The sequence below is a fragment of the Bombina bombina genome, chromosome 1, assembly GCF_027579735.1.
Source record: "Bombina bombina isolate aBomBom1 chromosome 1, aBomBom1.pri, whole genome shotgun sequence".
NCBI lineage: Eukaryota > Metazoa > Chordata > Amphibia > Anura > Bombinatoridae > Bombina > Bombina bombina.
This window is the reverse complement of record NC_069499.1, coordinates 1455201980-1455228129: the sequence shown is the minus strand read 5'-3', so window position 1 is coordinate 1455228129 and position 26150 is coordinate 1455201980. Positions and strand designations below refer to the sequence as shown.

Below are 26150 nucleotides of genomic sequence, written 5' to 3'. Positions count from 1 at the left end.
CCCTCCTTCGTCTACACGAGTCTTGCCCACTCAGGAGGCCCCTAGTACATCTAGCGTGCCAATACTCCTTACTATGCAACAATTAACGGCTGTAATGGATAATTCTGTCAAAAACATTTTAGCCAAAATGAACCCTTATCAGCGTAAGCGCGACTGCTCTGTTTTAAATAATGAAGAGCATGACGACGCTGATAACAATATTTCTGAAGGGCCCCCAACCCAGTCTGATGGGGCCAGGGAGGTTTTGTCTGAGGGAGAAATTACTGATTCAGGGAACATTTCTCAACAAGCTGAACCTGATGTGATTGCATTTAAATTTAAGTTGGAACATCTCCGCATTCTGCTTAAGGAGGTATTATCCACTCTGGATGATTGTGACAAGTTGGTCATCCCAGAGAAACTATGTAAAATGGACAAGTTCCTAGAGGTGCCGGGGCTCCCAGAAGCTTTTCCTATACCCAAGCGGGTGGCGGACATTGTTAATAAAGAATGGGAAAGGCCCGGTATTCCTTTCGTCCCTCCCCCCATATTTAAAAAATTGTTTCCTATGGTCGACCCCAGAAAGGACTTATGGCAGACAGTCCCCAAGGTCGAGGGAGCGGTTTCCACTTTAAACAAACGCACCACTATACCCATAGAGGATAGTTGTGCTTTCAAAGATCCTATGGATAAAAAATTAGAAGGTTTGCTTAAAAAGATGTTTGTTCAGCAGGGTTACCTTCTACAACCAATTTCATGCATTGTCCCTGTCGCTACAGCCGCATGTTTCTGGTTCGATGAGCTGATAAAGGCGGTCGATAGTGATTCTCCTCCTTATGAGGAGATTATGGACAGAATCAATGCTCTCAAATTGGCTAATTCTTTCACCCTAGACGCCACTTTGCAATTGGCTAGGTTAGCGGCTAAGAATTCTGGGTTTGCTATTGTGGCGCGCAGAGCGCTTTGGTTGAAATCTTGGTCGGCTGATGCGTCTTCCAAGAACAAGCTACTTAACATTCCTTTCAAGGGGAAAACGCTGTTTGGCCCTGACTTGAAAGAGATTATCTCTGATATCACTGGGGGTAAGGGCCACGCCCTTCCTCAGGATCGGCCTTTCAAGGCAAAAAATAAACCTAATTTTCGTCCCTTTCGTAGAAACGGACCAGCCCAAAGTGCTACGTCCTCTAAGCAAGAGGGTAATACTTCTCAAGCCAAGCCAGCTTGGAGACCAATGCAAGGCTGGAACAAGGGTAAGCAGGCCAAGAAACCTGCCACTGCTACCAAGACAGCATGAAATGTTGGCCCCCGATCCGGGACCGGATCTGGTGGGGGGCAGACTCTCTCTCTTCGCTCAGGCTTGGGCAAGAGATGTTCTGGATCCTTGGGCGCTAGAAATAGTCTCCCAAGGTTATCTTCTGGAATTCAAGGGACTTCCCCCAAGGGGGAGGTTCCACAGGTCTCAGTTGTCTTCAGACCATATAAAAAGACAGGCATTCTTACATTGTGTAGAAGACCTGTTAAAAATGGGAGTGATTCATCCTGTTCCATTAAGAGAACAAGGGATAGGGTTCTACTCCAATCTGTTCATAGTTCCCAAAAAAGAGGGAACGTTCAGACCAATCTTAGATCTCAAGATCTTAAACAAGTTTCTCAAGGTTCCATCGTTCAAGATGGAAACCATTCGAACTATTCTTCCTTCCATCCAGGAAGGTCAATTCATGACCACGGTGGATTTAAAGGATGCGTATCTACATATTCCTATCCACAAGGAACATCATCGGTTCCTGAGGTTCGCATTCCTGGACAAACATTACCAGTTCGTGGCGCTTCCTTTCGGATTAGCCACTGCTCCAAGGATTTTCACAAAGGTACTAGGGTCCCTTCTAGCTGTGCTAAGACCAAGGGGCATTGCTGTAGTACCTTACTTGGACGACATTCTAATTCAAGCGTCGTCCCTTCCTCAAGCAAAGGCTCACACGGACATTGTCCTGGCCTTTCTCAGATCTCACGGATGGAAAGTGAACGTGGAAAAGAGTTCTCTATCTCCGTCAACAAGGGTTCCCTTCTTGGGAACAATAATAGACTCCTTAGAAATGAGGATTTTTCTGACAGAGGCCAGAAAAACAAAGCTTCTAGACTCTTGTCGGATACTTCATTCCGTTCCTCTTCCTTCCATAGCTCAGTGCATGGAAGTGATCGGGTTGATGGTAGCGGCAATGGACATAGTTCCTTTTGCGCGCATTCATCTAAGACCATTACAACTGTGCATGCTCAGTCAGTGGAATGGGGACTATACAGACTTGTCTCCGAAGATACAAGTAAATCGGAGGACCAGAGACTCACTCCGTTGGTGGCTGTCCCTGGACAACCTGTCACGAGGGATGACATTCCGCAGACCAGAGTGGGTCATTGTCACGACCGACGCCAGTCTGATGGGCTGGGGCGCGGTCTGGGGATCCCTGAAAGCTCAGGGTCTTTGGTCTCGGGAAGAATCTCTGTTACCGATAAATATTCTGGAACTGAGAGCGATATTCAATGCTCTCAAGGCTTGGCCTCAGCTAGCGAGGGCCAAGTTCATACGGTTTCAATCAGACAACATGACAACTGTTGCGTACATCAACCATCGGGGGGAACAAGGAGTTCCCTGGCGATGGAAGAAGTGACCAAAATCATTCTATGGGCGGAGTCTCACTCCTGCCACCTGTCTGCTATCCACATCCCAGGAGTGGAAAATTGGGAAGCGGATTTTCTGAGTCGTCAGACTTTGCATCCGGGGGAGTGGGAACTCCATCCGGAAATCTTTGCCCAAGTCACTCAGCTGTGGGGCATTCCAGACATGGATCTGATGGCCTCTCGTCAGAACTTCAAAGTTCCTTGCTACGGGTCCAGATCCAGGGATCCCAAGGCGGCTCTAGTGGATGCACTAGTAGCACCTTGGACCTTCAAACTAGCTTATGTGTTCCCGCCGTTTCCTCTCATCCCCAGGCTGGTAGCCAGGATCAATCAGGAGAGGGCGTCGGTGATCTTGATAGCTCCTGCGTGGCCACGCAGGACTTGGTATGCAGATCTGGTGAATATGTCATCGGCTCCACCTTGGAAGCTACCTTTGAGACGAGACCTTCTTGTTCAGGGTCCGTTCGAACATCCGAATCTGGTTTCACTCCAGCTGACTGCTTGGAGATTGAACGCTTGATCTTATCGAAGCGAGGGTTCTCAGATTCTGTTATCGATACTCTTGTTCAGGCCAGAAAGCCTGTAACTAGAAAGATTTACCACAACATTTGGAAAAAATATATCTGTTGGTGTGAATCTAAAGGATTCCCTTGGGACAAGGTTAAGATTCCTAGGATTCTATCCTTCCTTCAAGAAGGATTGGACAAAGGACTATCTGCAAGTTCCCTGAAGGGACAGATTTCTGCCTTGTCTGTGTTACTTCACAAAAAGCTGGCCGCTGTGCCAGATGTTCAAGCCTTTGTTCAGGCTCTGGTTAGAATTAAGCCTGTTTACAAACCTTTGACTCCTCCTTGGAGTCTCAATTTAGTTCTTTCAGTTCTTCAGGGGGTTCCGTTTGAACCCTTGCATTCCGTTGATATTAAGATATTATCTTGGAAAGTTTTGTTTTTAGTTGCAATTTCTTCTGCTAGAAGAGTTTCAGAATTATCTGCTCTGCAGTGTTCTCCTCCTTATCTGGTGTTCCATGCAGATAAGGTGGTTTTACGTACTAAACCTGGTTTTCTTCCAAAAGTTGTTTCTAATAAAAACATTAACCAGGAGATTATCGTACCTTCTCTGTGTCCGAAACCAGTTTCAAAGAAGGAACGTTTGTTGCACAATTTGGATGTTGTTCGCGCTCTAAAATTCTATTTAGATGCTACAAAGGATTTTAGACAAACATCTTCCTTGTTTGTTGTTTATTCCGGTAAAAGGAGAGGGCAAAAAGCAACTTCTACCTCTCTCTCTTTTTGGATTAAAAGCATCATCAGATTGGCTTACGAGACTGCCGGACGGCAGCCTCCCGAAAGAATCACAGCTCATTCCACTAGGGCTGTGGCTTCCACATGGGCCTTCAAGAACGAGGCTTCTGTTGATCAGATATGTAGGGCAGCGACTTGGTCTTCACTGCACACTTTTACCAAATTTTACAAGTTTGATACTTTTGCTTCTTCTGAGGCTATTTTTGGGAGAAAGGTTTTGCAAGCCGTGGTGCCTTCCATTTAGGTGACCTGATTTGCTCCCTCCCTTCATCCGTGTCCTAAAGCTTTGGTATTGGTTCCCACAAGTAAGGATGACGCCGTGGACCGGACACACCTATGTTGGAGAAAACAGAATTTATGTTTACCTGATAAATTACTTTCTCCAACGGTGTGTCCGGTCCACGGCCCGCCCTGGTTTTTTTAATCAGGTCTGATAATTTATTTTCTTTAACTACAGTCACCACGGTACCATATGGTTTCTCCTATGCAAATATTCCTCCTTAACGTCGGTCGAATGACTGGGGTAGGCGGAGCCTAGGAGGGATCATGTGACCAGCTTTGCTGGGCTCTTTGCCATTTCCTGTTGGGGAAGAGAATATCCCACAAGTAAGGATGACGCCGTGGACCGGACACACCGTTGGAGAAAGTAATTTATCAGGTAAACATAAATTCTGTTTTTCAAATAGATCTGGACTAACAATTTAAGTGAATTAATTCATTACATGTCAGGTACAGAGTATAGAGAATTTATAGCAATCTTTTGAAATGTGTAGCTCTCATTTTGTGCTATAAAAATGATGTATTTATTTTATATATATATTTATTACACACACACACACACACACAGTTACTGAAAAGGTACTATGCTTACAAGCTTCATCTTCAAAAATTGGGAAATAAGGTGAAAGGTATTCTAAAAGCAAGGCCCATCCCTTAGCACCTGCACTGTAGCCTGATTCTTGCAGAGTCATTGTGGTTGTGCAAAAAGATACTGCATCCCAAGAATGTGTTCATTGCCTTCAAAGGCAGTAAATATAGTAGGTGAAACTGCTATGTTTTTATATGTATGTATATGACACATATTCGTATGTATTAATTACGTATTAATTATTACGTGTTAATTTACAAAATGTGTGTGCACACAAAAAGTCCAAAGGTTGATTACAGACTAAAGGATAGTTCAATGACTTTTACAAAAGAGTAATTTTCCTTCCATAAGGCAGGGAGAGTCCACGACTTCATTCCTTACTGTTGGGAAATAAAACACCTGGCCACAAAGACTTAAATATCCCTCCCCCTTCCCCTATCACCCAGTCATTCTTTGCTTTTCGTCACTATAGGAGGTTGCAGAGAAGTGTCAAGATTTGGATAGTCCTGTAATGGGTATGTTTCCTTCTAGAAAGGACATGGAGTTTCATGTAATCATGTCAACCTCTCAGTGAGTGTATTGATTAAAGTTAGTCTGGAGATGCAGGGAGTTTTTCTGTGAACCCATCCAGACTGTCGCCTAACAGCTCCTGAGCAATCTGTGTTGACTATTTTCACTGCTTGCTGTTACACACTTAAGTCCATGTCTGAGGCACCACTGCAAAACTGTCACACTTGAGAGGCTGTGCCTGTTCCTCAGCATGGATCCTGGAGGGTAAGACCGTTTTTTATTATATATATATATCTCTATCTCTATCAGTGTGGCTCCTTTTATGCCTCGATAGGATCAAGGGTTAATATCTCCTTCAGGGAGATTATTTAAACAGCTAGGGGTTATTTATAACTGCTTTAATGTGAGTTTTTGGGCTCATAGACTGTGTGTGTGCATGCTTTTAGCTTGGAACAAACAGGTTTCACTTTTTTTTTTTTTTTGAGTGTTGCACAGTTCATAATAGCTTAGTGCCTTTTTCTTCTGTTAAGTGTGATCAGTCCACGGGTCATCATTACTTCTGGGATATTACTCCTCCCCAACAGGAAGTGCAAGAGGATTCACCCAGCAGAGCTGCATATAGCTCCTCCCCTCTACGTCACTCCCAGTCATTCTCTTGCACCCAACGACTAGATAGGATGTGTGAGAGGACTATGGTGATTATACTTAGTTTTATATCTTCAATCAAAAGTTTGTTATTTTAAAATAGCACCGGAGTGTGTTATTACCTCTCTGGCAGAGTTTGAAGAAGAATCTACCAGAGTTTTGCTATGATTTTAGCCGGAGTAGTTAAGATCATATTGCTGTTCTCGGCCATCTGAGGAGTGAGGTAAACTTCAGATCAGGGGACAGCGGGCAGATGAATCTGCATAGAGGTATGTAGCAGTTTTTATTTTCTGACAATGGAATTGATGAGAAAATCCTGCCATACCGATATAATGTCATGTATGTATACTTTACACTTCAGTATTCTGGGGAATGGTACTTCTCTAGAATTACACTGTAAGAAATACATAAAGCTGTTTAATAACTAGAGATTATGTTTAACGTTTTTGCTGGAATGTAAAATCGTTTTCATTTGCTGAGGTACTGTGTGAATAAATGTTTGGGCACTATTTTTCCACTTGGCAGTTGCTTAATCTGTTTTTCTGACAGTTTCTGTTCTCCCTCACTGCTGTGTGTGAGGGGGAGGGGCCGTTTTTTGGCGCTTTTTCTATGCATCAAATATTTCAGTCAGCAACTCATTGTATTCCCTGCATGATCCGGTTCATCTCTACAGAGCTCAGGGGTCTTCAAACTTATTTTGAGGGAGGTAATTTCTCTCAGCAGAGCTGTGAGAATTATAGTTTGACTGAGATAAAAAACGTTTATTCTGTAATTTGTTTCCTGCTTTCAGAATTTGTTATCTTTGCTAATGGGATTAAACCTTTGCTAAAGTTGTGTTGTTTACAAGGATTGAGGCTATAACTGTTTCAATTTATTAATTTTCAACTGTCATAGATCTTCTGTGCTTCTTAAAGGCACAGTACATTTTAATATTATTCTAATTGAATTGTATTTCCAAGTTGCAAGTTTATTTGCTAGTGTGTTAAACATGTCTGATTCAGAGGATGATACCTGTGTCATTTGTTGCAATGCCAAAGTGGAGCCCAATAGAAATTTATGTACTAACTGTATTGATGCTACTTTAAATAAAAATCAATCTGTACAAATTGAACAAATTTCACCAAACAACGAGGGGAGAGTTATGCCGACTAACTCGCCTCACGTGTCAGTACCTACATCTCCCGCTCAGAGGGAGGTGCGTGATATTGTAGCGCCGAGTACATCTGGGCGGCCATTACAAATCACATTACAGGATATGGCTACTGTTATGACTGAGGTTTTGGCTAAATTACCAGAACTAAGAGGTAAGCGTGATCACTCTGGGGTGAGAACAGAGTGCGCTGATAATATTAGGGCCATGTCAGACACTGCGTCACAGGTGGCAGAACATGAGGACGGAGAACTTCATTCTGTGGGTGACGGTTCTGATCCAAACAGACTGGATTCAGATATTTCAAATTTTAAATTTAAACTGGAAAACCTCCGTGTATTACTAGGGGAGGTGTTAGCGGCTCTGAATGATTGTAACACAGTTGCAATACCAGAGAAAATGTGTAGGTTGGATAAATATTTTGCGGTACCGACGAGTACTGAGGTTTTTCCTATACCTAAGAGACTTACTGAAATTGTTACTAAGGAGTGGGATAGACCCGGTGTGCCGTTCTCACCCCCTCCGATATTTAGAAAAATGTTTCCAATAGACGCCACCACAAGGGACTTATGGCAAACGGTCCCTAAGGTGGAGGGAGCAGTTTCTACCTTAGCTAAGCGTACCACTATCCCGGTGGAGGATAGCTGTGCTTTTTCAGATCCAATGGATAAAAAGTTAGAGGGTTACCTTAAGAAAATGTTTGTTCAACAAGGTTTTATATTGCAACCCCTTGCATGCATTGCGCCGATCACGGCTGCAGCGGCATTCTGGATTGAGTCTCTGGAAGAGAACATTGGTTCAGCTACTCTGGACGACATTACGGACAGGCTTAGAGTCCTTAAACTAGCTAATTCATTCATTTCGGAGGCCGTAGTACATCTTACTAAACTTACGGCGAAGAATTCAGGATTCGCCATTCAGGCACGCAGGGCGCTGTGGCTAAAATCCTGGTCAGCTGATGTTACTTCTAAGTCTAAATTGCTTAATATACCTTTCAAAGGGCAGACCTTATTCGGGCCCGGGTTGAAAGAGATTATCGCTGACATTACAGGAGGTAAAGGCCATGCCCTGCCTCAGGACAAAGCCAAAGCCAAGACTAGACAGTCTAATTTTCGTTCCTTTCGTAATTTCAAAGCAGGAGCAGCATCAACTTCCTCTGCACCAAAACAGGAAGGAGCTGTTGCTCGCTACAGACAAGGCTGGAAACCTAACCAGTCCTGGAACAAGGGCAAGCAGACTAGGAAACCTGCTGCTGCCCCTAAAACAGCATGAATTGAGGGCCCCCGATCCGGGATCAGATCTAGTGGGGGGCAGACTTTCTCTCTTCGCCCAGGCTTGGGCAAGAGATGTTCAGGATCCCTGGGCGCTAGAGATAATATCTCAGGGATACCTTCTGGACTTCAAATACTCTCCTCCAAGAGAGAGATTTCATCTGTCAAGATTGTCAACAATCCAGACAAAGAAAGAGGCGTTTCTACGCTGCGTACAAGAGCTCTTGTTAATGGGAGTAATCCATCCAGTTCCACGATCGGAACAGGGACAGGGGTTTTACTCAAATCTGTTTGTGGTTCCCAAAAAAGAGGGAACTTTCAGACCAATCCTGGACTTAAAGATCCTAAACAAATTCCTAAGAGTTCCATCGTTCAAGATGGAGACTATTCGGACAATTTTACCTATGATCCAAGAGGGTCAATACATGACCACTGTAGATTTAAAAGATGCTTACCTTCACATACCGATTCACAAAGATCATTATCGGTACCTAAGGTTTGCCTTCCTAGACAGGCATTACCAGTTTGTGGCTCTTCCATTCGGATTGGCTACAGCTCCAAGAATCTTCACAAAGGTTCTGGGTGCTCTTCTGGCGGTATTAAGACCGCGGGGAATCTCGGTAGCTCCATACCTAGACGACATTCTGATACAAGCTTTCAAACTGCCAAGTCTCATACAGAGTTAGTGCTGGCATTTCTAAGGTCACATGGATGGAAGGTGAACGAAAAGAAAAGTTCACTCGTTCCACTCACAAGAGTTCCCTTCCTGGGGACTCTTATAGATTCTGTAGAAATGAAGATTTACCTGACAGAGGACAGGCTAACAAGACTTCAAAGTGCTTGCCGCACCCTTCATTCCATTCAACACCCGTCAGTGGCTCAATGCATGGAGGTAATCGGCTTAATGGTAGCGGCAATGGACATAGTACCCTTTGCACGCTTACACCTCAGACCACTGCAACTGTGCATGCTAAGTCAGTGGAATGGGGATTACTCAGACTTATCCCCTTCTCTGAATCTGGATCAAGAGACCAGAAATTCTCTTCTATGGTGGCTTTCTCGGCCACATCTGTCCAGGGGGATGCCATTCAGCAGACCAGACTGGACAATTGTAACAACAGACGCCAGCCTTCTAGGTTGGGGTGCCGTCTGGAATTCTCTGAAGGCTCAGGGACAATGGAGTCAGGAGGAGAGTCTCCTGCCAATAAACATTCTGGAATTGAGAGCAGTTCTCAATGCCCTCCTGGCTTGGCCCCAGTTGACAACTCGGGGGTTCATCAGGTTTCAGTCGGACAACATCACGACTGTAGCTTACATCAACCATCAGGGAGGGACAAGAAGCTCCCTAGCTATGATGGAAGTATCAAAGATAATTTGCTGGGCAGAGTCTCACTCTTGCCACCTGTCAGCAATCCACATCCCGGGAGTGGAGAACTGGGAGGCGGATTTCTTAAGTCGTCAGACTTTTCATCCGGGGGAGTGGGAACTTCATCCGGAGGTCTTTGCCCAAATACTTCGACGTTGGGGCAAACCAGAGATAGATCTCATGGCGTCTCGACAGAATGCCAAGCTTCCTCGTTACGGGTCCAGATCCAGGGATCCAGGAGCAGTCCTGATAGATGCTCTGACAGCACCTTGGGACTTCAGGATGGCTTACGTGTTTCCACCCTTCCCGTTGCTTCCTCGATTGATTGCCAGAATCAAACAAGAGAGAGCATCAGTGATTCTAATAGCACCTGCGTGGCCACGCAGGACTTGGTATGCAGACCTGGTGGACATGTCATCCTGTCCACCTTGGTCTCTACCTCTGAAACAGGACCTTCTGATACAGGGTCCCTTCAAACATCAAAATCTAACTTCTCTGAAGCCGACTGCTTGGAAATTGAACGCTTGATTTTATCAAGACGTGGATTTTCTGAGTCAGTTATTGATACCTTAATACAGGCTAGGAAACCTGTTACCAGAAAGATTTACCATAAGATATGGCGTAAATACCTATATTGGTGTGAATCCAAAGGTTACTCTTGGAGTAAGGTTAGGATTCCTAGGATATTGTCTTTTCTACAAGAAGGTTTAGAAAAGGGTTTATCTGCTAGTTCATTAAAGGGACAGATCTCAGCTCTGTCCATTCTGTTACACAAACGTCTGTCAGAAGTTCCTGACGTCCAGGCTTTTTGTCAGGCTTTGGCCAGAATTAAGCCTGTGTTTAAAACTGTTGCTCCACCATGGAGTTTAAACCTTGTTCTTAATGTTTTACAGGGCGTTCCGTTTGAACCCCTTCATTCCATTGATATAAAGTTGTTATCTTGGAAAGTTCTATTTTTAATGGCTATTTCCTCGGCTCGAAGAGTCTCTGAATTATCAGCCTTACATTGTGATTCTCCTTATTTGATTTTTCATTCGGATAAGGTAGTCCTGCGTACTAAACCTGGGTTCTTACCTAAGGTAGTTACTAACAGGAATATCAATCAAGAGATTGTTGTTCCTTCTTTATGCCCAAATCCTTCTTCAAAGAAGGAACGTCTACTGCACAACCTGGATGTAGTCCGTGCTCTAAAATTTTACTTACAGGCAACTAAGGAATTTCGACAAACGTCTTCTCTGTTTGTCATTTACTCTGGGCAGAGGAGAGGTCAAAAAGCTTCCGCTACCTCTCTTTCTTTTTGGCTTCGTAGCATAATTCGTTTAGCTTATGAGACTGCTGGACAGCAGCCTCCTGAAAGAATTACAGCTCATTCTACTAGAGCTGTGGCTTCCACTTGGGCCTTCAAGAATGAGGCCTCTGTTGAACAGATTTGCAAGGCTGCAACTTGGTCTTCGCTTCATACTTTTTCCAAATTTTACAAATTTGACACTTTTGCTTCTTCGGAGGCTATTTTTGGGAGAAAGGTTCTTCAGGCAGTGGTTCCTTCTGTATAAAGAGCCTGCCTATCCCTCCCGTCATCCGTGTACTTTTGCTTTGGTATTGGTATCCCAGAAGTAATGATGACCCGTGGACTGATCACACTTAACAGAAGAAAACATAATTTATGCTTACCTGATAAATTCCTTTCTTCTGTAGTGTGATCAGTCCACGGCCCGCCCTGTTTTTAAGGCAGGTAAATGTTTTTTAATTTATACTCCAGTCACCACTTCACCCTTGGCTTTTCCTTTCTCGTTGGTCCTTGGTCGAATGACTGGGAGTGACGTAGAGGGGAGGAGCTATATGCAGCTCTGCTGGGTGAATCCTCTTGCACTTCCTGTTGGGGAGGAGTAATATCCCAGAAGTAATGATGACCCGTGGACTGATCACACTACAGAAGAAAGGAATTTATCAGGTAAGCATAAATTATGTTTTCATAGCAAGTGAAGTCCTGTCCTACGCACCACGTGACCGGGTGTGGTCTTTTCATTTTACTACGATCCTGCTGCAGACATCACTCCTAAGAAGAGCGTTTTCACTGTTAACTGTCTGGGTCTAGGAGGTGGTGAGTGCCCCAGCAATTGGGATTATAAAGTTGCCGTTTTTTGTTTTTTTTAATATTTCTTTAGGTTTTTTTTTTTTTGGTTTTTTTTTGTCTGTCCTTCTGTGAATATATACTTGGCTATGGAGGACTCTGATACTACATTAGAAGGTTCCGCTCCTTCTGTACTGATTAATAATTCCTGTTTATATTGTGAGGAGGCCGTGATTTGCACGTCTGCTCAATTTTGTTCTATTTGCCTAAGCACTGTTCTAAAGTCTAAGAAGGGAGACAAGCCTGCTAATACTCATAGTGCTATTAGCCCCTCTGAGAGATTGCTACCCTTTCTACACTACCCGCTCCACATGCAGTTCCCCGCGACTCAACTAATCCTCCATCTGGAGGGGGCTTTTTTGCTGCAGACTTTACCGCGCAGTTACAATCGGTGGTGTCTGTGGCCCTGAGTGCCTTGCCTCCCTCTAGCAAACGTAAGAGGTTAAACTTAGTTCTCCTGACCTAGAGTCATCTAAATATTTGTCGGATTTAGCTACAATGTCCCAGCTATCCAAGGATGAGTTAACCTCTGTAGCTTCAGAGGGTGAACGTTCTGAGTCGGAGACTTCAGTTTCTAAACCTCCTTCAGCGGAGGAACCCTCCTTTAGATTTAAAATTGAGCATCTGCGTTTTTTTAATAAAGGAGGTTCTGTCTACACTAGAGGTTCCAGAGGCTAAACTCCCTGACGAACCTAAGATCCCTAAATTAGACGGGGTTTATGAAGATAGGAAGGTCCCTCTGACTTTTCCTGTACCAGTTAAAATAGCAAACATTATTAGTAACGAATGGAGAAGAATAGGAACTTTCCCCCTCGTCTACTTTTAAAAAAGTATTCCCGGTCCCTGACTCAATTCGATTTGTGGGGCTCCATCCCTAAGGTGGATGGTGCTATTTCTACGCTGGCTAAGCGTACTACTATCCCCCTGGAGGATGGTGGTTCTTTTAGAGCCTATGGATAAGAAAATGGAAACTTTTCTGAGGAAGATGTTTCAACATATTGGGTTTTAGTTTTAACCGGCAGCAGCTGTAGCCGCAGTTGCTGCAGCTACCTACTGGTGCGACCCTCTGTCTGAGCTCTTTGAGGTGGAAACTCCCCTCGAGGTTATTCAGGAGAGAATTAAAGCTTTGAGAATTGCTAACTCCATCTGTGACGCGAATATGCAGATTATTTGCCTGAATGCAAAGGCTTCTGGCTTTGTGGTCCTAGCCCGCCAGGCTCTCTGGTTGAAGTCTTGGTCTGCAGATATGACTTCTAAATTCAGACTCCTTTCATAGGGAAGGTTTTATTCGGTCCAGGGCTGGACTCCATTATTTCTACGGTTACCGGAGGGAAAGGTGCCTTCCTACCGCAGGATAAGAAAAATAGGCCTAAGGGACAGCAAATGTCTAATTTTCATTCTGACAAATCACAACAGCAATCCTCATCCAATCCGAGCAGCCCAAGAGTACTTGGAAGTCCTGGAATAAGTCCAAACACAGACTAAGAAGTCCGCCGAATATATCGGCATGAAGGGGTGGCCCCCGATAAGGAAAATGATCGAGTAGGGGGCAGACTCTTCTCTCCCTTTTTTTTTTTTTTTTTTTTTTTTTTTTTTTGTCTGCTCCCGTTATTCCTTCAGTGTACTCTGGAGCTTGGGTATAGTTTTCACAACAGTAAGGAATGAAGTCGTGGACTCTCCCTGCCAGGAAGAAAAGGAATTTATCTGCTGTAGTATTGCAGCAGGTAAGGTGAGATGAATACTTGGTTGTATAGGTACAGGTATTTGCAGTAAAAGGGTATAAATAAACTGGAATCTGTTTAAACAAGGGCTACTAAAGTGTTAACATAGCCAAAAAAATAAAATATACAAAAAAGAGTTGATGGCCTAAATATTTGTAACTTAGAGCAGAGAAGGAGAGATGATTAAAACTTCCAACTATACTAAGGGACTTAATAATAAAGCTGAGGCTGTAAGTTATTGTCGCACAAATAGCAACACCAGCACAAGGGGTCATTCTCTCAAGCTGAAGGGTAGATGGTTCAGGAGTAATTTGCAAAAACACTTCACAGAAAAGGTGGTGGATTCATGGCATAAACTTCCATTTGAGGTGGTTAAGACACTGAGGGGAATTCAAGAATGCCTGGGATAAGCATAAGGTTTTTATGCCAACTTGAGTTCCTCACTTTGTATTCAGTTTTGATTAGCGTTTTTTCACAAGAAACTGTTAAATCCGTAACAGATCTGTGCGTGTGCAGTGTTTTAAATAATAGGAACTACTTTTTTCTCTGATCTAGTATAAGACCATTGACTGCTTAAGAGGACTGTGACATTGATTAGCAGGGCTATGGGCAGAATTGATCATCGTTGCAGGTGGACAGGTTCAAAGTAGTGAACCTGTCCGCCTGCAAACGTCACTTGCGATGCTGCATCGCATGGTGAAATGTAACATTGTACAAGTGGTTTCTTGTACAATGCTGCTCCTGCACAAACGATGGCACAAGATTAGGGCATGTCAATCACCTCAAACGAGTATGTGTCTGTGATTGATCTCCCCATCTCTGAGGTAGCAGAGAGGCAGAAGGGTTTCTGCTGCTTAAAGGGACAGTAAACACCAGAATTTTTGTTGTTTAAAAAGGTAGATAATCCCTTTATTACCCATTCCCCAATTTTGCATAACCAACACGGTTAGAAGAATAATCTTTTTACTTCTGCGATTACCTTGTATCTATGCCTCTGCAAACTGCCCCCTTATTTCAGTTCTTTTGACAGACTTGCATTTTTAGCCAATCAGTGCTGGCTCCTAGGAGCTACACGTGCCTGAGCTCAATGTTATCTATATGAAACACATGAACTAATGCCCTCTAGTGGTGAAAAACTGTCAAAATGTTTTCAAATTAGAGGCAGTCTTCAAGGTCTAAGAAATTAGCACATGAACCTCCTAGATTTAGCTTTCAACTAAGAATACCAAGCGAACAAAGCAAAATTGGTAATAAAAGTAAATTGGAAAGTTGTTTAAAATTACATGCCCTATTTAAATCATGAAAAAAAAATTTTTTACTTTACTGTCCCTTTAAGTATGTGGCTACAGGCTCACTCATGCGAACCTGCTCTGCATAACCTAAAAAGATGCAAGTGCAGCTTCGTAAATTTACCCTATTGTGTCCCTTACTGGCTTCCTGAGGATTATCATTTCATACATCAGCCCCTATTTTAATGAGTAGTGTGCGTGTGGTTATTCATACTTCATGAGTGTTTTTTACATGGTAGTGTTAAATTTAGAAGCACAGGCCCTTTCATTAAAGGGACATGAAAACCAAAATGTTTTTTCATGATTCAGATAGAGAATACAAGTTTAAAAAAGTTTGCAATTTGCTATGTTCTCATGTTTTTCTTTGTTGAAGACACATGCACACTTTTAAACTTCCCTTCTTGCTTTTCAACAAAGGATGACAAGAAAACAAAGAACTTGATAATAGAAGTACATTGGAAAGTTGTTTAAAATTGCATGCCCTATCAGAATCATGAAAGTGTAATTTTGACTAGACTGTCCCTTTAATTTCCATGTTGATTTACTTACTACTCAGTGTGTACTGTAGTAGTATCCTATTTAACCCCTTAAGGACCAGCGATGTACCCTGTATGTCACTGGCCTTTTTTTGGGACTTGATTATTTTATAGCGCGGTCTTGCCACCAGCGTTGAGACTGCTCTATTCCACAAAGCCTGCTGGAGGGAGTGCATTAATAGCGTGTTCTTGCTAGACTTGTGCTATTATGTCCTGAAAAAACCCTTAACGACCAGTGACATACAGGGTACATTGTGGTCATTAAGGGGTTAAATTTATAGAGCACGTCCTGAACTTGGCAATCGTGCATCTCTGAAGAGTAAATTCTGTCTGATAGCATAAACCATCCATGTTAGTGTGTGTCTCACACAAGCAAAATAATGTGTGTTGCACAGTTTTTTTTATACTTGTGCTCAGCTAAACAATTTAAAGAAAGAAAGACATTTTGTGTTGCAAATAGATGGTACTGGGGAGGGGGAGTACTTAAAGGGACCTTGTAATTACAAAACACTTCTGTTGTCTTACTATAGAAAAACACATCAAAAAAGTCTAAACCTTTTTAAATAAATTAAAGTGACAGTTCACCCAAAAACTTTCTCCCCTTTAAATTATTCCCAATGATCCTTTTTACCTGCTAGAGTGTATTAAATTGGTTGCAAGTAGCTCCTTTACTCCTATTTCAGCATTTGAAATAGCTGATTTAGCTTGTGGTTTCCCAACCTATACTGAAAGTTTTGATACTGGTGTATATGCTATTGACAAGCCTAAGTAAACACAGCCAGCAGAAGAGATTACACCCTCAGTGGGGGGCATGATAGTTAAGTAATAAAATAATTTCTCCAACATAGGTGTGTCCGGTCCACGGCGTCATCCTTACTTGTGGGATATTCTCCTCCCCAACAGGAAATGGCAAAGAGCCCAGCAAAGCTGGTCACATGATCCCTCCTAGGCTCCGCCTTCCCCAGTCATTCTCTTTGCCGTTGTACAGGCAACATCTCCACGGAGATGGCTTAGAGTTTTTTAGTGTTTAACTGTAGTTTTTATTATTCAATCAAGAGTTTGTTATTTTAAAATAGTGCTGGTATGTACTATTTACTCTGAAACAGAAAAGAGATGAAGATTTCTGTTTGTAAGAGGAAAATGATTTTAGCAACCGTTACTAAAATCGATGGCTGTTTCCACACAGGACTGTTGAGAGGAATTAACTTCAGTTGGGGGAACAGTGAGCAGACTTTTGCTGCTTGAGGTATGACACATTCTAACAAGACGATGTAATGCTGGAAGCTGTCATTTTCCCTATGGGATCCGGTAAGCCATTTTTATTACATGAAGAGAAAAAAGGGCTTCACAAGGGCTTTTAAGACTGTAGACATTTTCTGGGCTAAAACGATTTATATATAAGCATATTTTATACTCCATAGCCTTGAGGAATTATTTTAATCTTGGGAACTATGTAAAATAACCGGCAGGCACTGTATTGGACACCTTATTCTCTAGGGGCTTTCCCTAATCATAGGCAGAGTCTCATTTTCGCGCCTCTATTGCGCACTTGTTTTTGGGAAGCATGACATGCAGATGCATGTGTGAGGAGCTCTGATACATAGAAAAGACTTTCTGAAGGCGTCATTTGGTATCGTATTCCCCTTTGGGCTTGGTTGGGTCTCAGCAAAGCAGATACCAGGGACTGTAAAGGGGTTAAATATAAAAACAGGGTTTTTAAGGGTTAAAGCTTCCAAATTTGGTGTGCAATACTTTTAAGGCTTTAAGACACTGTGGTGAAATTTTGGTGAATTTTGAACAATTCCTTCATACTTTTTCACATATGCAGTAATAAAGTGTGTTCAGTTTAAAATTTAAAGTGACAGTAACGGTTTTATTTTAAAACGTTTTTTGTACTTTATCAAGTTTATGCCTGTTTAACATGTCTGAACTACCAGATAGACTGTGTTCTGTATGTGGGGAAGCCAAGGTTCCTTCTCATTCAAATAGATGTGATTTATGTGACACAAAATTTAGAGAAAATGATGCCCAAGATGATTCCTCAAGTGAGGGGAGTAAGCATGGTACTGCATCATCCCCTCCTTCGTCTACACCAGTCTTGCCCACACAGGAGGCCCCTAGTACATCTAGTGCGCCAATACTCCTTACTATGCAACAATTAACGGCTGTAATGGATAATTCTATCAAAAACATTTTAGCCAAAATGCCCACTTATCAGCGAAAGCGCGACTGCTCTGTTTTAGAAAATACTGAAGAGCATGAGGACGCTGATGATATTGGTTCTGAAGTGCCCCTACACCAGTCTGAGGGGGCCAGGGAGGTTTTGTCTGAGGGAGAAATTTCAGATTCAGGGAAAATTTCTCAACAAGCTGAACCTGATGTGTTTACATTTAAATTTAAATTGGAACATCTCCGCGCTCTGCTTAAGGAGGTGTTATCTACTCTGGATGATTGTGAGAATTTGGTCATTCCAGAGAAATTATGTAAAATGGACAAGTTCCTAGAGGTCCCGGGGCCCCCCGAAGCTTTTCCTATACCCAAGCGGGTGGCGGACATTGTAAATAAAGAATGGGAAAGGCCCGGTATACCTTTCGTCCCTCCCCCCATATTTAAGATATTGTTTCCTATGGTCGACCCCAGAAAGGACTTATGGCAGACAGTCCCCAAGGTCGAGGGGGCGGTTTCTACTCTAAACAAACGCACCACTATACCCATAGAAGATAGTTGTGTTTTCAAAGATCCTATGGATAAAAAATTAGAGGGTTTGCTTAAAAAGATGTTTGTTCAGCAAGGTTACCTTCTACAACCAATTTCATGCATTGTTCCTGTCACTACAGCAGCGTGTTTCTGGTTCGATGAACTAGAAAAGGCGCTCAATAGTAATTCTTCTTCTTATGAGGAGATTATGGACAGAATTCATGCTCTCAAATTGGCTAATTCTTTCACCCTAGACGCCACTTTGCAATTGGCTAGGTTAGCGGCGAAAAATTCTGGTTTTGCTATTGTGGCGCGCAGAGCGCTTTGGCTAAAATCTTGGTCAGCGGATGCGTCTTCCAAGAACAAATTGCTTAACATTCCTTTCAAGGGGAAAACGCTGTTTGGCCCTGACTTGAAAGAGATTATCTCTGATATCACTGGGGGCAAGGGCCACGCCCTTCCTCAGGATAGGTCTTTCAAAGCCAAAAATAAACCTAATTTTCGTCCCTTTCGCAGAAACGGACCAGCCCCAAGTGCTACGTCCTCTAAGCAAGAGGGTAATACTTCTCAAGCCAAGCCAGCCTGGAGGCCAATGCAAGGCTGGAACAAAGGAAAGCAGGCCAAGAAACCTGCCACTGCTACCAAGACAGCATGAGATGGTGGCCCCCGATCCGGGACCGGATCTGGTGGGGGGCAGACTCTCTCTCTTCGCTCAGGCTTGGGCAAGAGATGTTCTGGATCCTTGGGCACTAGAAATAGTCTCCCAAGGTTATCTTCTGGAATTCAAGGGGCTTCCCCCAAGGGGGAGGTTCCACAGGTCTCAATTGTCTTCAGACCTCATAAAAAAACAGGCATTCTTACATTGTGTAGAAGACCTGTTAAAAATGGGAGTGATTCATCCTGTTCCATTAGGAGAACAAGGGATGGGGTTCTACTCCAATCTGTTCGTAGTTCCCAAAAAAGAGGGAACATTCAGACCAATCTTAGATCTCAAGATCCTAAACAAGTTTCTCAAGGTTCCATCGTTCAAAATGGAAACCATTCGAACAATTCTTCCTTCCATCCAGGAAGGTCAATTCATGACCACGGTGGATTTAAAGGATGCGTATCTACATATTCCTATCCACAAGGAACATCATCGGTTCCTAAGGTTCGCATTCCTGGACAAGCATTACCAGTTTGTGGCACTTCCGTTCGGATTAGCCACTGCTCCAAGAATTTTCACAAAGGTACTAGGGTCCCTTCTAGCGGTGCTAAGACCAAGGGGCATTGCAGTAGTACCTTACTTGGACGACATTCTGATTCAAGCGTCGTCCCTTCCACAAGCAAAGGCTCACACGGACATTGTCCTGGCCTTTCTCAGATCTCACGGGTGGAAAGTGAACGTAGAAAAAAGTTCGCTATCTCCGTCAACAAGGGTTCCCTTCTTGGGAACAATAATAGACTCCTTAGAAATGAGGATTTTTCTGACAGAGGCCAGAAAATCAAAACTTCTAAACTCTTGTCAAATACTTCATTCTGTTCCTCTTCCTTCCATAGCGCAGTGCATGGAAGTAATAGGTTTGATGGTAGCGGCAATGGACATAGTTCCTTTTGCGCGAATTCATCTAAGACCATTACAACTGTGCATGCTCAGTCAGTGGAATGGGGACTATACAGACTTGTCTCCGACGATACAAGTAGATCAGAGGACCAGAGATTCACTCCGTTGGTGGCTGTCCCTGGACAACCTGTCACAGGGGATGAGCTTCCGCAGACCAGAGTGGGTCATTGTCACGACCGACGCCAGTCTGGTGGGCTGGGGCGCGGTCTGGGGACCCCTGAAAGCTCAGGGTCTTTGGTCTCGGGAAGAATCTCTTCTCCCGATAAATATTCTGGAACTGAGAGCGATATTCAATGCTCTCAAGGCTTGGCCTCAGCTAGCAAAGGCCAAGTTCATACGGTTTCAATCAGACAACATGACGACTGTTGCGTACATCAACCATCAGGGGGGAACAAGGAGTTCCCTGGCGATGGAAGAAGTGACCAAAATCATTCAATGGGCGGAGACTCACTCCTGCCACTTGTCTGCAATCCACATCCCAGGAGTGGAAAATTGGAAAGCGGATTTTCTGAGTCGTCAGACATTTCATCCGGGGGAGTGGGAACTCCATCCGGAAATCTTTGCCCAAATTACTCAATTGTGGGGCATTCCAGACATGGATCTGATGGCCTCTCGTCAGAACTTCAAGGTTCCTTGCTACGGGTCCAGATCCAGGGATCCCAAGGCGACTCTAGTAGATGCACTAGTAGCACCTTGGACCTTCAAACTAGCTTATGTATTCCCGCCGTTTCCTCTCATCCCCAGGCTGGTAGCCAGGATCAATCAGGAGAGGGCATCGGTGATCTTGATAGCTCCTGCGTGGCCACGCAGGACTTGGTATGCAGACCTGGTGAATATGTCATCGGCTCCACCATGGAAGCTACCTTTGAGACGAGACCTTCTTGTTCAAGGTCCGTTCGAACATCCGAATCTGGTCTCACTCCAACTGACTGCTTGGAGATTGAACGCTTGATCTTATCAAAGCGAGGGTTCTCAGATTCTGTCATTGATACTCTTGTTCAGGCCAGAAAGCCTGTAACTAGAAAAATCTACCACAAAATATGGAAAAAATATATCTGTTGGTGTGAGTCTAAAGGATTCCCTTGGGACAAGGTAAAAATTCCTAAGATTCTATCCTTTCTTCAAGAAGGTTTGGAGAAAGGATTATCTGCAAGTTATTTGAAGGGACAGATTTCTGCCTTGTCTGTGTTACTTCACAAAAAGCTGGCAGCTGTGCCAGATGTTCAAGCCTTTGTTCAGGCTCTGGTTAGAATCAAGCCTGTTTACAAACATTTGACTCCTCCTTGGAGTCTCAATTTAGTTCTTTCAGTTCTTCAGGGGGTTCCGTTTGAACCCTTACATTCCGTTGATATTAAGTTATTATCTTGGAAAGTTTTGTTTTTGGTTGCAATTTCTTCTGCTAGAAGAGTTTCAGAATTATCTGCTCTGCAGTGTTCTCCTCCTTATCTGGTGTTCCATGCAGATAAGGTGGTTTTACGTACTAAACCTGGTTTTCTTCCGAAAGTTGTTTCTAACAAAAACATTAACCAGGAGATAGTCGTGCCTTCTTTGTGTCCGAATCCAGTTTCAAAGAAGGAACGTTTGTTGCACAATTTGGATGTAGTTCGTGCTCTAAAATTCTATTTAGATGCTACAAAGGATTTTAGACAAACATCTTCTTTGTTTGTTGTTTATTCTGGTAAAAGGAGAGGTCAAAAAGCAACTTCTACCTCTCTCTCTTTTTGGATTAAAAGCATCATCAGATTGGCTTACGAGACTGCCGGACGGCGGCCTCCTGAAAGAATCACAGCTCATTCTACTAGGGCTGTGGCTTCCACATGGGCCTTCAAGAACGAGGCTTCTGTTGATCAGATATGTAAGGCAGCGACTTGGTCTTCACTGCACACTTTTACTAAATTTTACAAATTTGATACTTTTGCTTCTTCTGAGGCTATTTTTGGGAGAAAGGTTTTGCAAGCCGTGGTGCCTTCCATCTAGGTGACCTGATTTGCTCCCTCCCTTCATCAGTGTCCTAAAGCTTTGGTATTGGTTCCCACAAGTAAGGATGACGCCGTGGACCGGACACACCTATGTTGGAGAAAACAGAATTTATGTTTACCTGATAAAATACTTTCTCCAACGGTGTGTCCGGTCCACGGCCCGCCCTGGTTTTTTAATCAGGTCTGATAATTTATTTTCTTTAACTACAGTCACCACGGTATCATATGATTTCTCCTATGCAAATATTCCTCCTTTACGTCGGTCGAATGACTGGGGAAGGCGGAGCCTAGGAGGGATCATGTGACCAGCTTTGCTGGGCTCTTTGCCATTTCCTGTTGGGGAGGAGAATATCCCACAAGTAAGGATGACGCCGTGGACCGGACACACCGTTGGAGAAAGTAATTTATCAGGTAAACATAAATTCTGTTTTTCCATTGTTCTCTCTATGTATTGAGCTTTGGTGTTCCAGACAAATATAAGATAAGGAAGCAAGTCTGTTTATATGAAAGTGATAACATAATGAGATCTGATATTACCTGAAGCTCAACCCATTGTAATAGGCTGTGGTTTCAAAGCACAAAACCAGCTACTTCAGATACACAAACCCGAAAATGCAATTTCTCAAATATTTTATACTCTGCAGTTGATATAACAAGTCATTTAAAATACATTTATGGAAAAACAATTTTACAGTGTACTGTCCCTTTAAAATTTTGTCTGTTGCAATTGTTTTTCAATAGCTAAACTCCACCCACCACTTGTGTGATTTGGAGGTACCAATTGAGTTTGAGTCTGCAGACAACACAGTTAGTTGGTAATTAAGTATAAAGTATATTGTTTAGCAGTTATATATTTATTTTTTAAAGGAAATTATTTAAAGGTATGTAGCACAGTTAGCCTTGAGGAGTCTCCCGTGTACATTTTTTCTTGTTTGAGAATTAGAAAAGCTGCAATATTCAGAACTTAGTTACATGAAATAGGGGCAAAGTAAATAATAAACATATATTGCACTATACATAGCTAAACAATATTTATTAAAATATTATGTTTTGTCCGTTCCTGTTAGTCCCGTCCTGGTTATGTGGGCCTCATAGGCTAAGGGCATTCACACAATTGCACCTACTACATTCTTGCTTTGTGTTGATGGAAGAGTTCATGATACTGCAAGATGAAATATCATAGTTTAAATCAGTGCAGCAGCTGGCGCACGCACATAAGCAAAATAAACATATCTTGGGTTACAGTATTTTCTCTTTCTAATGTCCTTTAATTCTTCCAGTGCCTTACATTTTATTTATATTTTTATTTTTTTAAAGAAAACTTTGAAGATTCCAGAGGTTGGGTTGATGCCAATGGGTGCAGCTATACCAGGAGCAGCAGTTGCATCACCTCAGGTAAATATAAAGAGGGGTGAGCTAAAGCGACTGTCACCTTTTTAGTAAATGTCAAGTCCTGTTTTTTCTTTGAAATCTTCCTAGGCTGCAGAAGAAGATGATGCTCCAGTGAAAAAAGAGAAAAGTCACTTCACAGTGAAACTGACAGAATTTAATGCTGTGGACAAAGTCAAACTAATAAAGGAAGTGAAGAACTGTGTGTCGGGTCTGAATCTGGTGCAGGTGAGAGGGTTTTGGCTTTTAAGATGTGAAGGAGGACACCACCCACGCAGTAGGTGATGAGGCTGTGCCAATGCAGAGAGCTTGGTGTAATAGGAGGAGGATGTCTGCTGACACAAAATATTATATGAAAATCAGAAAAAGGTTTCCACACTCAAATGGATGTCTTAAAATCAAGCTTTATTAGATAAACATTAAAAAAAATAGTGAATATAATCTGAGGAGTTCTACAATACATCTTATGAGTTTCACAACCTAACTCGCCACTTACTCCTAGATGACATCATCACTATGCTGCTCATCTTTTAACCCCCCTTTAAAACCAATAAGAAATGACTATTTACAGTAAAATAGTATAAAAGTTTAAGGGACAGGGGGCAGGTCATGCAAAATACAAAACTGCATTGAATATTGTCGAACCAAATACAAACCCGTTAAAATATAAATAGCAACATTGAATCTACAAAATTGCTATATTACAACCTAAAATTAACTTGGCGTATTATCCATTTATTACATAGTATTTTTAACTATAAATTTGCAACAAAAAATATGACCTGGATCATAGTGTAAACCTCAATTTGTAGTGTACTTAGCAACATTTAAACCAGTGTCACACTTTTTTTTTCCATTACTTAAAGGGATATGCTACATCTTTTGATGCAGCATATTTGTAAAAAGCTGACTAGAAAATGTCACGTGAGCATGTCTATATCTAATAAAGGAAGATATTTTACCTCAAAATTGCCTCAGTAGCAGCATCCCATTATAGATGAACTTAACATCCAATGAATTGATCTGTTTCATAATCCATATTTAATTACTTCACCAAATAATATATTTTGCGGATATAGATGTACAGTATAAATCCAAAATGTACACCTATATTAATTTACAAATGCATTTTGATGCTTGAGTGTACTTTTTCTATAGTATATAAATGCTTAAGTATTTTTTTTTTCCTGTTTGTTTTTAAATAAACATAAATACAATGTAAAAAAAATTATTTCACTTTGCTTTTCTTGTGAAAATCTAAAAAAAGTAATAAATTAGTTAGTATGAATAGATTACATTGTAATGCATAATACAATTTTACTCAAATTCACGTCCCATTAACAAAAGAATAAAATTTATATTTTTATGTAAACAAAGTTCAGTTGAACAATGTTTGTAAACCTGATCAATTTTCAGAGAAGTGCACCAAATTATCCTATTACATTCAGCCATCAGCTGCATGAATAAGCCATATGGGTGGAGTAGTGTGAGAACTTGGATGAATGTTCCATGGTAACAGTCTTCAGCCACGTGCTACAGTAACTGGGGGGGCACTTCCAAAGGCAATGCAAAATGCTTCTGTAGTGAAGCGCAACCTAAAGCGTACTATATTATTGCCTTGTTCTCTGTGACTTTATGCCAGGCAAATGTTATATATAATTCTTAGAATCTTGCATCTATATGGTGAAAAGACTCAGACTTAAAGGGACATTACGGTCAAAATTTAAATGCCCACAGATAAATTGCATCTGAACAAAAATATTTTTGCAATATACATGTATTGGCAAAGATGCTTCTAGTAAACGTTATCTCTGAGTGTTAAAATTTCTCTTGCGCATGTAAAGCATAGCTAGATATTTTCAGTGCACCAGCATTTTAAATACTGCAGCTTCTCACAGCCTAGTATGGCTTGTATTATGTCAGTAATTGAGTCGTTACCAGATGGTACAGACACCTTAGGCTCTGTGAGCAAGTGTTGTGTTTACAATGCTGGTGCACGGTGCATACTTAAATACACTTTTCAAACGACTATAGCTTTTATTTGAAGCATTTTTGCTATTACATGTGTGTTACAAAAATGCTTCTTTTCAAAGCTGAAATTAATTCAGTCCATGTGGATTCCAATTTTGGCTGGAATGTCCCTTTTTAAGGTGTAAGACTAATGCATGAGAGGGGAAAACATGGGACATAGGCTGATAACTGACAAAATACTGGCACATTAAGGGGCAGTATCAGCAGCTATTGTACAGTCCAACTTGTTGTTTCTCCCTGAGGTGTTAGACGTATTTCTACCATTGTCACATTTATTTTTTGTTTGGCAGGCCAAGAAGTTGGTAGAGTCACTGCCCCAGGAGATTAAAGCAAATGTTGCCAAGGAGGAGGCTGAGAAGATGAAGGCTGCTCTGGAAGCTGCTGGGGGGAAAGTTGTTCTTGAATAAAACTCCTGGACTCTGACAATTCCACAAGGTCACTGTTTGTGGTCGCCCCTTGTACATTTGAGCTCTGAAGAACCTTCAGATGCTGCCGTCAGCTCTTGAGAGATGGAGGGCAGGAAAGCTTATACCTCATTAGCAGCACAGATGTGCACCCACCATGTATCGTACAGGGTCTGGGTTGGGGTGCTTTGACCTCCTCCCCTTTTCTGGACTTTGGCCTCTGAAGCACGTCATCTGGTTTATCGTCTGCTGCTTAATGTTCTATTATCTAATCTTGTTTTATACATTAAACTCTCACACAGAGATTGTTCTCTCTCATCTCTCGCTCCTAATCATATCTGCCCCCCCCCCTGTACTCTACACACAGGTTATTGCTGAGCTGGGACAGATTAGTGCTCACACAAGGTTTTAGGAAGATACCTTAAGTTCCATGCTCAGTAAATTCTGTTCTGGCACTTCCACTAAATAATGAGTGTCAGATCTTTGTGTGAATTTGCTATTTTTTATTAAATCTAGTTTTGTTCTGTTTACCTTTTGCTAGTTCTCTCCTTTCCAATTTCACATTTTCTCCAGGACACAACTGCTCTACTGTAACTGCGTACTTGCC

General features: G+C 42.3%; 1 protein-coding gene across 1 annotated transcript in view; it reads left to right on the top strand.

Annotated features, from left to right (window-relative positions):
• MRPL12 (mitochondrial ribosomal protein L12) overlaps positions 1 to 26071 on the top strand; it is a 103264-nt gene extending 77193 nt beyond the window's left edge. Inside the window, exons 3-5 of the mRNA XM_053705966.1 lie at positions 23037 to 23114; positions 23199 to 23336; positions 25430 to 26071. Coding sequence (XP_053561941.1) covers positions 23037 to 23114; positions 23199 to 23336; positions 25430 to 25546 — 333 coding nt within the window. The 3' untranslated portion in view covers positions 25547 to 26071. The remainder of the gene's footprint in view (positions 1 to 23036; positions 23115 to 23198; positions 23337 to 25429) is intronic.
• The last annotated feature ends 79 nt before the right edge of the window (positions 26072 to 26150 follow it).